Here is an 18,338-nt window from a genome sequence, read left to right on the forward strand (position 1 = left end):
GTTCAGTTGAGATTCATTCCTTGCAAACACATGCCTAGCATAAAGTTCAGCGTCTTATTGAGTTAATGTTTTCAGGTAAGAAATTGGCCATTTCTTTTTCTTCTTCTCTGCTTCATACTAGGAGATTAAAGCCCTTGATTGAGGCCCATGAGATTTTTAAGAAGCTAACTTCTCCTATGAGGCTGCCAATGCTATAATTTGTCTCAATAATTGTCCTTCTAGACATAGGAAGCAGGAAAATAATCATCCACTTATGGAACTGAACCTGAGGAACATTGTGAATCTTTAATTTCCTTTTACCAGACAAGGGAAAGCGTGTCCTCTAGATTCCCATCAATCTACAAAATATGTTGGTGCATGTGATCTCAAATTTCCATTAAGACTACCATGACACATAATTTTTATTTCTGTTATTTATAAACACCCTGTGTGGTAGATACAGTTGTTATCCTACTTCACAGGTTCCAGAGCTGAGGAACAGAGGGGTGAGGTCCTCACAGCAGGCAAATGAGAAAGCTATAATTTGTACACAGTGTTATTCAAAGGGCTTGCTCTTAATCATGGAGCACCGTAGTATGATGTTCTAAAGTCACTGGCAGCCCGAATGTCTCCTACAGAGGTTCTTTGTGATACCTGTGACACCTTGCCCTTGTCTTCATGATGTGAGAGAGCCTTATTAAATCCAGAAAAAAAAATACTTTCCTTTGCTGTTCTGGGGAGATTTGACCTCTTTGCTTGCCCATTCTAGACCACCTCAGGACACTCTGAATTCCTTCCTGATTTTTATGTATTTATTTTCTTACAGTGTTTCATGGGAACTAGAGAAAGAGCCAGAGGATAAGATAGAGTGGGATGATTATTCAATAGAGAAACAGTCCCAGGGGAGTGATACTGTAGTTCGTTGATGACAAGGCCCTTTCTTGCTTTGAATTTAGACAACTCTGAGTCTGTAGCCTACCTCCGACACTAACTGTCTTTCTTGTCAAGTCTCTTGATCCTCTCTAAGTTTATATTTCTGATCTAAACGTGGATACCTAAGCACCGAAGAAAATTGTGCCGATTAAACAGGATGGCAAAAGAAAACACTTAGCACAGAGTTTGGCAGGTGATAATAGCTGCAGCAGGAATCTACACCTTCTCAGATTAGAGAAAGAGTGCCTCAATTTGTAAAGCTGTAAGGACTGCAGGCAGCTTTACTTTTCCTTAGCTACGGGACCCTGGGTGCATATTTTAACTTCTTCAAGCTCTAGTTTCCCTTTTATTTGATGCAAGGATGATAGTACTTACCTGTTATCATTGCTATGAGGATGAAATGGACTACTGATTAAAAACACCTGGAATACAGTCCTAAACCAGCAGTAACCCTTTTTCTTATAAACTAAATTTCTAATGCATTATAGGTTGACATTCTACAAATAGTGAGCCAACTGATTTTTGACAAAGGTGCTAAGAACACACAGTGGGAAAAGGACATTCTCTTTGATGAAATGAGCTGGAACTTTTTGAACATCAGTAATGAGAAGAATAAAATTCAACCCATATATATGATGATATATAGAAGCTATTCAAAATAGTTTGTGACTGAAGCATAAAATCTGAGACTCAAATTACTAGAAAACAGTACAGGTAGCAAATGACATGGTGGGTTTCGCAACTACCATCATGATCCTTGGTGCAGGACAAAAGTATATCTAGAAACCAAAACCACCTAGAGGAAGACAGGGAGAAAGGATGTTCAGTATCACACTATGAGTTATTTTTAGGCAGACGTAGAGATGGAGGAGAAACAGAGATCATTAGTCAACTGGCTCACTCTCCACATGGCCAGAGCTGAGCTGAGTCAAAACCCAGAGTCAGGAGCTTCTTCCAGGTTTCCAACACATAAACAAAGTCCTGAAGATCCCAAAAGTGGGAGAATCAAGATGGCAGGATAGGGTAAGGACACATTCAGACAGAAAGAGAAACATTAGTCAGTGTGAAGCAGAGAGGGCACACTCCAGGAAATAAGAGAGGACAGAAAAACAGCAGAGGGGCACATGGAGACTGACAGAAATGGGAAAGCAGTAGACACAATGGTATGATGGTACAGTGACTGATACCCCAGCGACACTCAGTGAGCAGTGATATGCACTGCACCAGTGGGCAGAGATCCACTAGCAACAATGTGGGAAGGGGCATTCTCTGGGAACACAGGTGGTAAACCCAGGCAATGAACTGCCAATCCTGTTGGTCTATTTGATCTAATCAAAACAGATATAGAGTGGCAGGTCCCAGATGGGCAGTGTGGGAACAGGGTGAATTTCATAGCCCAGTCCACCCCCTAGAGCCGAATTAGGAAGCATTTGGTTAAAGAAGGTAATGGCTATGGAACACGGCTGTACATATACTGAGCTAGGAATGAACTCATTTCTGGCTCAGTGAACTTCAACAACGTGTGTCATCCTGCAGGTTCCACACAAGATAGGTACAGATAGCCCTAAGATTTGAGGGCAAACAAATCAAGACCTGTAGTAGTGGCATATCAAGTGCCATGTTGTACAGTGTGGAAAAACTTTAAGATGGCAGGGGCAACAGTGAGCTGTGCATGTGCTGAGCTTAGAGTGAACTCTGAGCTCAGTACATTGCATGGCCCCACAGGGAAAATAACACCAACTTTGGCATCACATGGGTCAAAATAAGTCCATGTGGACCTCAGACCTAACAGCCAACAGGTTCTGGCTAAGTCAGCAGCACAAATAATCTAGTTGCATATAATACCGGGTAGCTCCCTAAACCTGGGACGTGCTACAACTGGAAGTGGGAGAAAGATTGTACAGACAATGGTACAGCCTCAGCATGGTATCACAGGAGGAGGAGAGGGGTGAGCCAGGAGCTGGGGCTATGGAGACCATGGTAGAAGTCTAACATAAGACTTCAGACTTGGAACTCGCTGGAGGTAGTGGCACAAGTGACTACAAACAAACAGCCATGTGCCAACTGCAATAAATAAAATCAAATTGTAGTCCTGTGGGTGACACAGCTTAGAGACCTTAGCCTCAAGGAGAAGAATCTGATAACCAGAAGTACAATGAGCAAGAGCAAAGGAAGACAGAAAGTCACAATGAATGTTACTGAAGATTCCCCTGCAAAGGAGCAAAAGCCTTTGCCAATCTCAGAGTTAACTGAGGAAGAGATCGAGAAAATGGGGCATACAGAATTTAAAACAGTTGTTTTTTTTTTTAAAGATTTATTTATTTATTGGAAAGTCAGATATACATAGAGGAGGAGAGACAGAGAGGAAGATCTTCCATCCGATGATTCACTCCCCAAGTGAGCGCAACGGCTGATGCTATGCCAATCCAAAGCCAGAAGCCAGGAACTTCTTCTGGGTCTCCCACAGCGGTGCAGGGTCCCAAGGCTTTGGGCCGTCCTTGACTGCTTTCCCAGGCCACAAGCAGGAAGCTGGATGGGAAGTGGAGCTGCCAGGATTAGAACCGGCGCCCATATGGGATCCTGGCGCATTCAAGGCCAGGACTTTAGCCACTAGGCCATGCCGCCGAGCCCTGAAACAGTTGTTTTAAAGCTTCTCATCAACAACAAGAATCATGTAATACAGGACTTCAAACAATTCAAGGCATATGTCACACAGGAAATGGATCTAATGAAAGCTGATATATCAGAAAGGGAGACTACAGTGAAGCAAATTAAAAGTACAGTGGAGAGTCTCCAAAATAGAATGAAGGAGGCAGAAGAAAGAATGTCAAAATTGAAAGATAGTTCCATTCACCAGGAGGAAAGCAAACAAAAAGCTGGAAGCAGAGCTTGGTCAAGCTAAAAAAAAGTATTCAAGAATTGAAAGACATTATTAAAGCCAAATAAAAGAGTTATGGGAGACCCAAAAGGTGCAGAAAGAGAAGCTGGGTATAAAAATGTAGCTAATGAAGTAATCAGAGAAAATTTCCAGGAGGGACACAGAACTCCCAACAGGGTTGATCAAAAGTGATCTTCACCACAACACACAACCATTAAGCTCTTTTGACTCGGATATAAGGAATAGATCCTTTAATGTGCACCTGAAAAACATCCATTGACATATAAAGGAATGCCAATTAAATTTACAGGAGACCTCTCACAGGAAACTCTACAGGCCTGAAGAGAATGGAGCAACATATTCCAGATTCTAAAAGGAAAAAAAAATTGTCATCCTGGGAAAATGTACCCAGCAAAGTTCTCCTTTGTCTTTGAAAATGAAATAAAATTCTTCCACAGTAAACAAAAGTTAAAAGAATATTCCTCTTCCAGCCTTGGCCTACAAATGATACTTAAAGATGTTTTTTGACAAAGAATAGGAATAGCACACACGTAAACCAAGGTGAATATGAAGAACATCCCAGAGAAATAACAACAGAAGACTAAATTAATGAACAACCATTGCTAAAATGACAGGACCAAATTATCACACATTCATATCAACCCTGAATTTAAATGGCTTAAAACCACCAATCAAATGTCTTAGATAAGTAGACTGAATTAAAAACAACAATAACAAAAAAACAACAATAACAAAATCCATCTGTTGCCTACTGGAGTTATATCTCAGTAACAAAGATCAGCGGAAACTATATCTCATGGATTTTGATTTTTTTATCTTGTTTCATCTCTTCAAAACACTTTCTTCCTCATGAAATTGTTCACTGACTCATATATCACACAGTAGCATCATTTTCTTCAAGAAGGTTCTTGATTTTGCTTTTCATTTCTTCAGCAAGAAATGAAAAATATTTGTCATTCAGTAGCATGTTATTTAACTTCATGGCATTTTCCATTCCTTTTTTTTTTTCCTGTTTTTGATTTTTTCTTGAGGTTTTTCATTTTAGGGGATATATAGTAACCTAGTGATGGAGATTGTCATATCCTGATGGGATGATGCAATGCATTATGCATATCTAATTTATAATCAAAGATGGACTGCCAATGGAACTGTTAACTATATGTTTACAATAGCAAGCTGGACTCTCCATTGTCCATGCCCATAACGGTGGATGTATGACTGTTTATGAATAATTATGCTATAGTAATAATATAGGAACTCAGTGCTGTGGGGAGGGAATTCGGGGAGTCGGTAAAGGAAATCCAAGGGCCTATGGAACTGTACAAAACAATGACAATAATAATAAAACAATTAAAAAGAAAGAAAGAAAATGACATGATATTTGTTTCTGCTTATCCCCTGCTGTTGCTGGCATTTGTGGAGTGAACCAGCTGATAGGAACTTTCTCTGTCTAATTCAGTCTCTACTTCTCTTCCTTTCAGGTGAATCAAAATAGATATTAAAGAGGTGCCTGGGAATTAATCTGTACAGTATAATGTTTATGTTATTATTTTATTGTATTGTTGCATTAGTTATTTGAGGCTTTTGTGTTTAAATATAGTTACAATTAGTATGAGAGGGTTTTGAAATTGTACTATGAGACTTAAAAGCCCACCTCATTAATTATATCTGCATGACTTTGGAAAGTTATTTATGTTGCATTTTCTTCTCCTGTAAATCAGGATAATAAAAGTGCCAGCTTCATCAGGTGATAATTAAGTTGGTTGGTTTGTATAAAATATTTTTTAAAAAGCTGTGCAATGGCTCAATTAATATTAATTGTTATAATAATGCCATTATTGATGTTATTAGTATTATTATCAAAGTGGAGAAGTGAAGTAAAAGGTAACACATATAGGTAAGGACCTCCAAGAGGAGAACCACACATTAAATACTGTCTTGCAAATTGGAAAGATGCCTGCTTTTGTGCTTGGTTTTTGTAAACCTGTATAGATACAATAAATAATAGCGAAATAGGAAAGGGACAAATGTTAGATTTTGTAAGTTAGTTCAACATGGTATACAATCAATGAGTTTGTGTTTAGCATGCAGAGGTGAATAGGATGTCAATCCTACATTTTCCTAAGCTTGCAATCCCTGAAAATATTTTCAAATTCATAAGTCCTGCCATTTGGGACATTGGAATTCACTTCTCCTGAATAGGATTTTTATGTGTCTATTGAATGTTACCCGAGGTGATATTTAAAATATATATGTATATATATTTCACAAGGCTAAGGCATGGGCTGTGCCTGATTAGTCCATTCTGCAATGCAGGCAAAGGGTATTTGAGGCCTGAGCCATAAACTGATCCTTTAATTGCTGGACCATGGTACTAGTGCAGGACAATGTTCCATCCTTGAGGTATGACCAGATTTGTAATAGAGGGGAGAGGGCTCTTTTGGAGGCTGGGGCAGTACCTATTTAGACTCTGGCAAATACGTATTCTAGTACTTTAACCATTGAAATGACTTCCCAGATAGTACCAGCTAAAATATCAGCCTGGTGAAGTTTCTTAATGTCTGAATTTTCATTTCTCATCCAGAAAAACCTAAAATATATGAGAAGGAGACAGATTTGAGGAGCATCCAACCAGTATTCCTTGGCAGTGAGAACACCCTTCGTTGTACTGCAAGTGGTGTCCCTGCTCCCTCCTTTTTGTGGGCCTGGGAGCCCTGCAGTCAGATGGATGAAATGTAAGTAACTTCCAGGTTCAAGGGATATGAATGGTATAGATCCCCAGGAGTTACTGAGCTGCATGAGGCACTAGAAGACTTAATATTTTACTAGGTTTTCTCTTTCAAATTACAATAAATGTGTTGATGTTGGTGGTCTTGGGATGAGGTCTGCAAGCTGAAAGAAGAGGAAATATTTCAACATTCGAACCTCAACGTTTTAATTATTGTTTTCTTCCAAAGTCTTTCTTAAATTAAAGAAACAACAAGAACAACAAAAAAATGTGGTTTTAGGCCAGAGACATGTTTTCTTAGTTTGTGTCCTGGTGTTTGACTAAGGGAAAAACAGAACAGAGAAATTTCCAAAACATGTGCCATTGTATGGCAAAATCTTGGTAATGTGCCTCAAAATTGGGTTTGTCCTTTCTGTTTGAGAACTATTTCCATGATATGTCTGATGGAATATTATGAATGAATCTGTCGATAAATAGCATATTTAGATGGGAAACCATTCATTGTAGCTCCCTGTAATCCTTTTGTAGGATATTAGCCAGGGATCCTCTCTGTAGTAAAAAATAGAGATCTGTAAGCTAAGATGAAATGAATCACTTACCGCAATGCATGATCAATGAAGAAAGCACAAAATGAGACTGCATGACCTAACTGCTAACACTTTAGAATTTCTTTTTTTTTTTTATTGTTGCTTACATTGTATTATGTAGTACAGTTTTATAGGCGCTGGGGATTCCCCCCACCCCTCCCATACCCCTCCCCCCATGGTGGATTCCTCCACCTGGTTGCATGACCATAGTTCAAGTTCAGTTGAGATTCATTGCTTGCAAACACATGCCTAGCATAAAGTTCAGCGTCTTATTGTCCAGATAAGTTCGGTGGCCTCTTGGGGAGACCTTCTATGGTCTGAAGATAGGTCTAACAGAGTAAAGATCCGGTCAGTTAAAAGCCCCAACAAGGCCTCAGTATCAATATACAACATTATGGAATTAATTGACATAGTATTTTATTTATGCCTTACTATAAGCCTAGGACTCTTACTGCTTTAGGGAAATAAGCTCTGTATCTGAAAAGATGTCTCAGTTACTCCTGGAACAATGAATTGAATATGTCTCATACAAAGATTACTGAAAGGAAAATTGAAATTTAGAGAGGCAAAATAAATTTCACCAAATCTCATGATTGGCAACATTTGACACTATTACATCAGTACTGGCATAATTCCCACCACAAAATTACCTCTGTAGATCTATAGGTCATACATTTTATGCTAAAATGGTATAGAGAACAGTTATTCTAGGTTCCAATTTTGTAAGGAATGCTGTATCATCTGACCAGAGAAGTAAACCTAATGCTCATTGCTGTAACGTATGGAAGATAGAGTTCTGAGCATGTAATCATGAGTTATTGAGTATTTCAGGAGCTTGCTGAGCTCTGAATGAGGAGGTTTTAGGAAGTGCTGATATGACTTTGCCACAGAGCAAAATGTAGTTAATACAACCAATGGATTAAGCCATGGAAAATTGAGATAGAAAACTCGTGTCTCATAAATACTTACCAGCCACTTTCCAAATGATGGTCCCCCTGCCTACATCTGGACCCTCTGGAAGCAACTCTTAATAGTTGTAGGAAAAGGGTATGGGGGGGTGGGTAGTAACAGTGGTCCAGTTCACTTGATCACTTTTAGATCTGTCCCAGTTTACTTATTCTCTTATTTAAGAATTATTTTATTTGTTTGAAATGCAGAGGAAAGAGAGAGAAAGAGTATCTTTGAACTGTTGATTACCTCCCCAGAAGGATGCAATAAGTAGGAAAGTAGCGGGTTGAATCCAGGAGCCAGAAACTCAATCTAGGGCCTCCCACATCTTCCACTACTTTTCCAGGAACATCAGATTGGAGATACATTGGCAATGGAACAACCAATGCTTTTGATCTGGGATATGAAATATAGGATGCTGAAGTCGTAGGTGGCTTAATATCTTCATGCCACAAAGTGTCCCCAACAGTTTATAATTTCCAGTTCACATGTATTCGTTTCACTCAACTGAGTTGCAAAGAAGACAGTTGTTTTTTGGAAGAAAAAGGAAGGTTATTATGCTTGCATCCTGTATGAGTGCCAGTTCAAAGTACCATCTGCTCCATTTCTCATCAGTCTTCTGATGGACCCAGGAATGCATCAGAAGATAAGCAAAGTGATTGGATCCTTGCCAGCCATAAAGAAAACTGGACAGAGTTCCTGACTCTTGGCAATGGCCTGGTTCAGCTCTGGTTCTTGAAGCTACATGGGGAGTGAACCAGCTGACGGAAGATATCCGTCTGTTTCTCTCTCTCCCTCTCTGCGCCTCTGCTTTCCAAAAAACCAAATCTTGTTTTTTTTTTTGGTTTAAGATTTATTATCATTATTGGAAAGGCAGAGTTACAGCTGGAGCTCTGTAATGGCTGGAGCTGAGCCGATCCAAAACCAGGAGTCCATAAACTCTTCGGGGTCTCCCATACGGGTGCAGGGTCCCAATGCTTTAGGCCATCTTTGACTGCTTTCCCAGGCCACAAGCAGGGAGCTAGATTGGAAGCAGGACCACTGAGATTAGAATCAGCACCCACGTGGGATCCCGGTGCATGCAGGGTGAGGACTTTAACCGCTAGGCTACTGTGCTGAGCCTGAGACTAAGTATTTCTAAAAATTGCAGGCTGGCTTGGCTAATGATTCTGGAGATTGCGAAGTCTGAAAGCAAGGTAATGACACTTGGCTAGGGCCTTAATGCTGTGCCATTGCATGGTAGAAGATGAAAAGACAAGAGCATACAAGAATAAGAAGTGCCAAACCTGGCTTTTATGAAGAACCAACTCCTGTGAAAACAGCATTAATCCATTCATGAAGACATGGCCTAATCATCTTAAAAGTCCAATGTCTCAACATTGTTGCATTTGGGATTAAGTTTCCAACACATGGATTTTGGGGGAATGCATTCAAAACAAAGTGAAAACCTATGAATTTGTTTACCTATAAACTAGATGAAATTAAAGTATCACTCATAGTAGGCAAAATTTTCTGTGAAGATCTGTCTGATGACAATAGTTCTCTATTAAAATATGCTTTGCTTGATATGCTCTGTACTTTTATCACTCTTTCTAATGACAAATTGTAAATGTTTATTCTTTTTATTCCAGGTGTTTAGAACGGGGCAAACGTGTGCTGCTTGCCAGTGAGACTATGAAAAGTGACCTCTACGTAGGCAACAAGATTCTTTCCATTGAGGAAAACATGTTGCCACATGGAGAAAAGACCAAGGTATAATCTTCAGAGTTACTGTGTTGGAACTGATCTCAGAAGCTTGATAGAAGGGAGCTATTCTTAAATTGCTGATTGTCTATTCTAGGAATACATACAGATTAGAGTCCGTTAAAACCCATGTTTATTATGAAACCTAAGCTTTAATCACTATATTGCTTCATTTCTTTAAAGATTTATTTTATTTTATTGGAAAGTCAGACACACAGAGAGGGGGAGACAGAGAAAGATCTTCTGTCTACTGGTTCACTTCTCAAGTGGCCGCAATGGCCATCACTCTGCCAGTCTGAAGCTAGGAGCCTGGAGTCTCTCCGTGTCTACCACATGGGTTGCAGGGTCCTAAGGTCTTGGGCTATCCTCGACTGCCCTCTCAGGCCACAAGCAGGGAGCTGGATGGGAAGCAGGGCCACCAGACATGAATTGGCATCCATATGGGCTCCCTGTGCATGCAAGGCAAGGACTGCAGCTGCTAGGTTACGGCACCAGGCCAGCATTGCTTCATCTTTAAAAAGATAACCTCTTGAATCAATTCTTTCTAGGTCGCACAGCCTTGAAAACAACCAGTTTATAGCTTTAAAGAAGACTACTGTGAAAGCTACTATTAAAAGTGGGTTCTGGAATTATTGGTGTGCATATATGGGATTACAGGGAGCATTTATAGGCTAATTTGGATGAAGGAGCCCAGAGAAAAGCCTTCTTGGTCTCATATAGTACATATAAACAGTGTAAAGAGCTTTGGGTTTACCTTGATGCTGTCAGACTTGTGCTAACCTCCTCTAACCAGAATTGAGGTACAAAGGCTTGATGCGTACACCAGTTATACTATGGGAAATGCAATAAACATATGAATTTAGGTCTTCATGGTATGGCCAAGTACAGAAATTCCATGCAATGGATAACTCACCAGAATGAGGATCATTGAACTGGTGTTGCTATCCTGGCTTCATAACTTACTTAGCTGTGTGAATTTTAGTAACTCAATGTCTGGATATAAGTTTTCCAGGCAGCAAAATTTATTTACTTAAATATTTTTATCTCTAGTACATATCTGAGACAGTGATATATGTGAAATAGGTGTTCCTTTTTTCCTCAGATTGCTTATTTTCTGTTATGGAATATGAATGAAACAGTGGGATATGAATATGTGAAATATCTCTACAATGGAATCTACAAAAATTGATGAAAGCAGAGTAAAAAATGGAAATAAATCCTTTGTTCATGGAATAGAAGGATCAATATAATTAAAATATATGAATAAAAGCTAACAGCAGATTATATGCAATCACCATCAAATTGCCAATGCCATTCTTTTAGGAATTAGAAAAGACAATTGTGAATTTTTATGGAACCAGAAAATACAAAAATAGCCAAAGCAATCATTAGGAAAAATAACAAAGTTGTAGGCATCATGCTAATAGACTTCAAGATATACTATACCACAAAAGTGTAATCATTAAAATAGCATGACATTGGTGTGAAATTGAACAAAGGTAGTAATGGAAAAGGATAAAGCACCAAGAAATAGCTTCATGTATTTATAGCACTCTGAATTTTGATAAATGAGCCAAGAAAAACAATAATATTTCAATAAATGGTGCTAAAAAAAGGGATGGTTTTATCGGTAAAAAAGTGGACACTTACATGTCATCAAGTATAAAGAATACTCAAAATGACGGATTAGGTGACTAGCATTCTGGTGCAACAAGGTAAGCTGCTGCTTGAGATGCCAGCATCTCCTATTGAAGTATTGGTTGAAGTTCTGACTACTTTGTTTTCACTTTAGTTCCCTATTAATAAGCCTGAGAAAACATTGAATAATTGCCCAAGTGCTTGGGACCCTGCCAGAGACTCAGATTGAGTTGTGACCATCTGGGGAGCATACCACTGGATCGAAAAATATTTCTTTGTCTGACTCTCTCTCTCTCTTACATACACACACACACACACACACAATTTTTCAAATAAGTGAGTAATCTTTGAGCATGTGTTATGACTTAAATGTAATTCTCAAAAGTATGAGACTACTAGTAGAAAACACAGAGTAATTTTGTCAGGACATAGACCTGGCAAATATTTTCAGATATGATTACAAATGTAAAGACAACAAAAGGAAAAATTGACAAATGAGACTGTCAAAAAGCTTCTAAATAGCAGCCAATAGACCAAAGAGGAAACATGAGAAATTGATTTCAAAACATATGAGCTTCTGACAAAATATTAATATTCAAAATATATCAAAATTTGAAGCAACTTAATTGTAAACCAAGAATAATTCAATGAAAATGTGCTAGGGTTCTGAGAAGTCATTTCTCAAAGAAAGACATAAAAAAGGCCAACATACACATGAAAAAAGTTTTAACAATACTAACAGGGAAATGCAAATGCAAACCATGATGAGCTATTCTTTCACTCCAGTTCAAATGGCTACTATGAAAAAGATAAAAAGTAGCAATTGCCAGTAAGAATGTGGAGAAAGGGGACATTTGCATACTCTTGCTAAAACTACAGATTAGCATAATCATCACCGAAAACAGTATGGAGGCTTCTTAAAAACTACAGCTAGAGTTATCACATGATCCGTAAATGCCACTACTGGCAGGGCCAGCGTGTTGGCTCAAGTGCCAGCATCCCATCTGGGTGCCAGCTCAAGTGCCAGTTGTTGCACTTCCCATCCAGTTCCCTGTTTGTGGCCTGGGAAGGCAGTGGAGAGTGGCCCAACAATGCCTTGGGATGCTTCACTTGTGTGGGATACCTGGAAGAAGCTCCTAGCTCTTGGCTTTGGATTGACTCAGATCTGGTCATTTTGGCCATTTGGGGAGTGAAAGTACAGATGGGAGATCTTTATTTCATCTCTCCTGTCTGTAAATCTTCGAAATAAAGAAGAAAAGAAAGAAAAAAGAAAAAAAAATTAAAAATGCTGCTACTGGCATATACCAAAGGAAACAAATGTTTTAAAAAGACATGTATTGGGACCACTGGCATGTGGGGGTCAACTGAATAATCTTCCACCTCCAAACATGTAGGACCAGTTCCTGTTCCATCCAGCTCTCTGCTTGTGGCCTGGGAAAACAGTTGGGGATTGTCCAAAGCCTTGGGACCCTGCACCCGCATGGGAGACCTGGAAGAAGTTCCTGGCTCCTGGCTTTGCATCAACTCAACCATTTTGTGGCCTTTTGGGCTGTGAACCGGCAAATAGAAGATCTTTCAGTCTCCTTCTCTCTCTAAATCTTCTTTCCAATCAAAATAAAGAAAAATTTTTTTTAAAGATGAGACATTTACAATGTTGTATTTATCGTAACACTATTCAAAATAGCCAGCATGTGCAGTCAATCTAAATCTTCATCAAGGGATGATTCGATAAAGAGAGTATGGAATCCATATAAATTGAGGACTATTTAGCCATGAAGTAATGAAATTATCATTGAATCTTGGAGGTTATTATGTTAAGAGAAACAAGCCATATGCAGTAAGATAAATGCAACATGATCTCACACATGTGTGGAATCTAAAAAAGTTAAACTCATTCAAGTTAGGAGTAGAATAGTGATTATTGGAGACTGAGGAGAGTGGGGGCATGGGTCCTGGGAATAGGTTAGTTAATGCATGTAACATTGGAGGAGTAAGTTCTTATGTGCATGTCATAGTAGAGTGGATATAATTAATAACATTTGATTTTGTATTTCATTTTTAATTTTTTTGCATCCTTTATTCTAAAATATAACAGAGAATTTTGGATGTTCTCTCCATAAAGTAATGATAAATGTATAAGTTTATATGCTAGGTATGAAATATACACATGAATCAAAACCTCACATTGTACTTTATTTTATTTTATTTTATTTACTTTTATTACTTTATTTTACTTAATTATTTTATTATTTTATTTTACTTTATTTTATTTATTTTGTCCAGTAAAAATTAAGAAATAATGGAAATGTGTATTATTAAATTGTTCATGATAAAAAAGATGATAATGATAAAGGTGCAGAACTTACTTTGGATTAAAAAGGACTAGCTTTAGTTAAAAAAAAAAGAAATAGATAAAAAAAGATACAGTCTGAGATGGAAATTCTCAATTTCACAATTAATAGCTTAGAAACCATTCACGCTACCAGATATACTTTAAGCCAGCACTATCTAAAACAACCAGCATGTGAGAACTATGTGAAGAGTATAAGATTCATATATGATTTCGATTTTAACATTACACAAAGAGACAGAAATATTTAATAGTTTAATAATCCAGTATATTTAAAACTACGCTCATTTCAAATAAAATATCAGTATAAAATATAGCAGTACTGCAAAAAATTTTTATAAAATTGAATTAAATGAGAAATTCATTTTAGAGAAAAGTTTGAGACCCATATGAATGCAGAATCATCAAAAGTAATGGAAAATGGTTTTAATGAAAAAGCTGCATAATTCCAGTGTCACACACAGCAGCTTAACACACTGTACCGCATTGTCCACTCCTCAATGTATGTTTTAATGACATCTTACTGCTTTGAATTCATTTGGAAATCCTATTCTCTCTGACTGGGGCAAGAGAGGAAACCAATAGATCAGTTACAATCAATTTTGCACTTAGGTAAGAATTATTTATTGAAACCACAGTGGGTGTGGTATAGATAGAAATAAATGGAATTTAGACATGTTTCTAGAAGCATTGCTGACAGGTTTTGCTGATGGGGTACTCGCGAGGGGGTGAAGGGAAGAGGAGTTCATAATGATCTGAGGTTTTATTCTTTTTTTTTTTAAAGATTTATTTATTTTTAATGGAAAGGCAGATATACAGAGAGGAGGAGAGAGACAGAGAGGAAGATCTTCTGTCTTCTGGTTCAATCCCCAAGTGACCGCAATGGTTGGGGCTGAGCCAATCTGAAGCCAGGAGCTCTCCCGGGTTTCCCACGTGGGTGCAGGGTCCCAAAGCTTTGGGCTGTCCTCGGCTGCTTTCCCAGGCCACAAGCAGGGAGCTGGATGGGAAGCAGGGCCGCCGGGATTAGTATCGGTGACCACATGTGATCCCGGCGTGTGCAAGGTGAGGACTTTAGCCACTATGCTATCACACCGGGCCTAGTTTTATTCTTAATTACCTGAATGGTTGGTAATGTAATGATTGATATAGGAAAGAGTAGAGGAACAGCAGATTGTGGTCAGTGGGAGCGTGATTGAAATATAATGCCTTAGACATGTTGAATTTGAGATGCAATACTCAAAAATGATATTTCGGGAGCTGGTTGTACAAATCTGATGCTCTGAGGACAGATCAGGCTGGAGATAGAGAATTGGAATGATTTAAAAATCACCATCTGATACTTCCTTTTTTAAGTTAATGTGATATCAATACAAAGAGAACAGGCTATATGTAGTTCATAGATACAATTTATTCCCTCCCTCTCCCCACTCCCCCATCCCATGATGCTTGAATCTGTGGGACTTCATGATATCTCCTACAAATAATCAATGAAAGCCAGATCTGAGTTCTGGGGCCTCCATGACTTAGTAACCAAACTGAAGAGGAGGAATCAGCAAAGCAACAGAAGGAATAGTCTATAAAGCAGTATGTAGATCAGGAATGGGATGTCCATGGATCCAACAGAGGGATCCATGTCACAGGGGGAATAGTTGACTATGTTGAATATTATTAAAAGTTCAAGAAATGTGAAGAAAGTAAAAATTTCCACTAGCCTCATCATCTAATTTGCCTAGACTGCAGAGGTTATTAAGTGGCAGGGCCAGGATTTGCGGACGTCCATGCAGTTGGCATCGGATTATTTTTTAAAAGATTTATTTATTCTTATTGGAAAGTCAGATATACAGAGAGGAGGAGAGACAGAGAGGAAGATCTTCCATCAGATCATTCACTCCCCAAGTGGCCACAATGACCAGAGATGAGCCGATTCAAAGCCAGGAGCCTGGAGCCTCTTCCGGGTCTCCCATGTGGGTGCAGGGTCCCAAGGCTTCAGGCTGTCTGATTTCTCCAGCCACAAGGAAGGAGCTGGATGGGAAGTGGAGCTGCCGGGATTAGAATTGGCTCCCATTTGCGATCCCAGCAAGTGCAAGGCAATGAGGTCAGGTGCTATGCCATCAGTTTACTCCTTTAAACGTTGTGCTTCATGAGTCTCACTGATGGGAAAGACATTACAATTGTTTCCATATCACAGGTGATGCTACTGAGGCTCAGTAAGGCAGATATAAAGCTTCTTCTGGCCCTTCTGATCAAAACTCTGCATTTGTTCTATGACACTGTCTCTTACATACGTGGTGATCTTTTGTTGGGTCAATACTATGCTGAGTAGTGTAAGGATACAGACTTTCAATGGTAAATAATGATTTCTACTCCCAGAAACTATCTTGAAATATACTTATTGTGTATGTCGAACTTGTTACAAATTTTATGTCTGCACCTTTCCCGAAACGATTCTCTGCTGCAACTTTCAGACACTGTTTTCTATTTGTTCAAGAATTCTAGACAAAGAAAAAGCATAAAAAGAGTAAAAAGCAGCATCTGTTTTTCAAATGCATGTTTGAAATGAATTTCTTTTTTCTGATCATTACTATAGAGTTGTCATTCTCCTTTAGGACCAAATGCCAAGGCTATGGAAAGATTTCCAGATTTTCAAAATGAGTGAATTTTGAGACACTTTGAATTCCTAGATTTCTAAGTAGAAATGAGTAAGCAGCAGAAATGAGTAATTTGCAGAAAAGGAGCACAAAATATCATTTTATGTGATAGAAATTGAAAAAGTAAAGTAATAATAATAGCTGCACAAAATCAGTAGATACGACTGATAAATCACTTTCTCCATGCTCAAACATTGCCTGAGGCAGATAAATGAAGAAGAACCATTGCTCATTGGAAGGGATATCGGTATGCAAATAAGTGCTCAGTTTTATGACGGATAAGAAGACTTTTGAGTGTTGGGCACACCCATCTATTTTTCAGATGAAGAAAATAAGTATCATATGGCAAATGCTTCCTAGAAATTATTTTCAGTATCAGGAACAAGAAGGGGGGTTGAAGGCTCTTATTCCAGTTTCCATAATTTACTGTAAATTTAAATAAGTTAACTGACCATTAAACTACCCAAAGTTAAGTGAACCTTAAATGACACAAATATTGAACAAGTAAGGTATGAAAAATATGGCTCACCTCAGGTAAGAATGCTTGTTGGGAACTTGTGCAAGAGGGAGCTGACATATGGCCTCAGTGGTTTTTTGCAGTGTAGCTACCTGAGTTCCCCAAAGCAGATAAAGTGAATTTATAGATAGAGATGAAAACAGCTCAGCTCCTCTGGACAGAGTTTAGTGTAGATTTTTTACTGAGTGATCAAAGAATGGAAGCATGGGGAGAAGTATTGGAAGTTACCTTCTGTTTCTTAAATGAGTATATATTTTTTTCTTGATTCTCTACTATCCATTCCTTGACACTTATGTCTTCCTTTGTTGTAGAAGTATTAATTTTTTATTATTTCTCACATGTCAAATCTTCAAATGAGAAATTAGGGAGCTAGGCTTAGGCTAGGAGTACTAAGCTAAGCAGTAGAAAATTAATGCCCTAGGTCTACTAAAATTTGGTTTGTACAGAGTTCATCTTGTCTGAAAACTTGACTAATAATTTTTTTTTCACTCCAGAACAACTAGCCACTCACTCAATAAGCAATAAAGAGTGTGTTTTTTCATAAGGCAACAAATACTATTTAAAACATTTTTCACAACTGAGACTTTGCTGCATATAATCTCCTAGATCTTGCATTATTTTAAAGTTTATTTACTTGTATTGGAAAGGTAGATCTACAGAAGAAAGGAGAGAAAGAATAAAAGGCTCTTTCATCCACTAGTTTACTCCCCAACTGGCTGCAACAGTGGAAGCTGAGACAGAAGGATGCAGTTTGAACTCAGTGTTCTGTCCCTTAAAGGTTCTGTGAATTTGGAAGTTCTCTTTAGTATGATTTCTCATGTGTAAAACAGGGAGAGATTTGATTTTTGGCAGGGATGTTGTGATGCATAAGTGAGATAGATATTGTTTGTCAAGTATCTTAATACATGCCTCGAAACCAAGGATGTATTTGTTAAAGGATCGATATCATTGTTTCTTGTTATTGACACTTACAGACCGAGTGGGAAAAAAACATAGTTTTTAGGATTGGGTATTAATAATCGTTTGCAAAAGAGTTTGCATGTGAGATTAAATTCACAAAACAGTGATGGAATGATTTTTAAATTTTTTTTTACTGTTAATAACATTGTATTATGTGATACAGTTTTATAGGCACTGGGATTTCCCCCACCCCTCCCATAACCCTCCCCCCATGGTGGATTCCTCCACCTTGTTGCATAACCACAGTTCAAGTTCATGTGTTTTGAAAAATACAATGATTCTTAATATCATCCGCATTACGTTAGAAACTTCAAGATAGTCAAGAATAGAGTTACTCTAAACTCAGTAATGTCATTTTTTTTAAAGATTTATTTATTTTTATTGCAAAGTCATATATACAGAGAGAAG

General features: G+C 38.2%; 1 protein-coding gene across 1 annotated transcript in view; it reads left to right on the plus strand.

Annotated features, from left to right (window-relative positions):
- Positions 1–6,179: 6,179 nt before the first annotated feature.
- LOC121170118 (vascular endothelial growth factor receptor kdr-like) overlaps positions 6,180–18,338 on the plus strand; it is a 72,744-nt gene continuing 60,585 nt past the window's right edge. The window contains exons 1-2 of the mRNA XM_041001072.1: positions 6,180–6,214; positions 9,706–9,826. Of these exons, the coding sequence (XP_040857006.1) occupies positions 6,180–6,214; positions 9,706–9,826 (156 nt within the window). The remainder of the gene's footprint in view (positions 6,215–9,705; positions 9,827–18,338) is intronic.

Source organism: Ochotona curzoniae, unplaced genomic scaffold (assembly GCF_017591425.1).
Source record: "Ochotona curzoniae isolate NIBS_2020 unplaced genomic scaffold, NIBS_Ocur_1.0 contig_1274, whole genome shotgun sequence".
NCBI lineage: Eukaryota > Metazoa > Chordata > Mammalia > Lagomorpha > Ochotonidae > Ochotona > Ochotona curzoniae.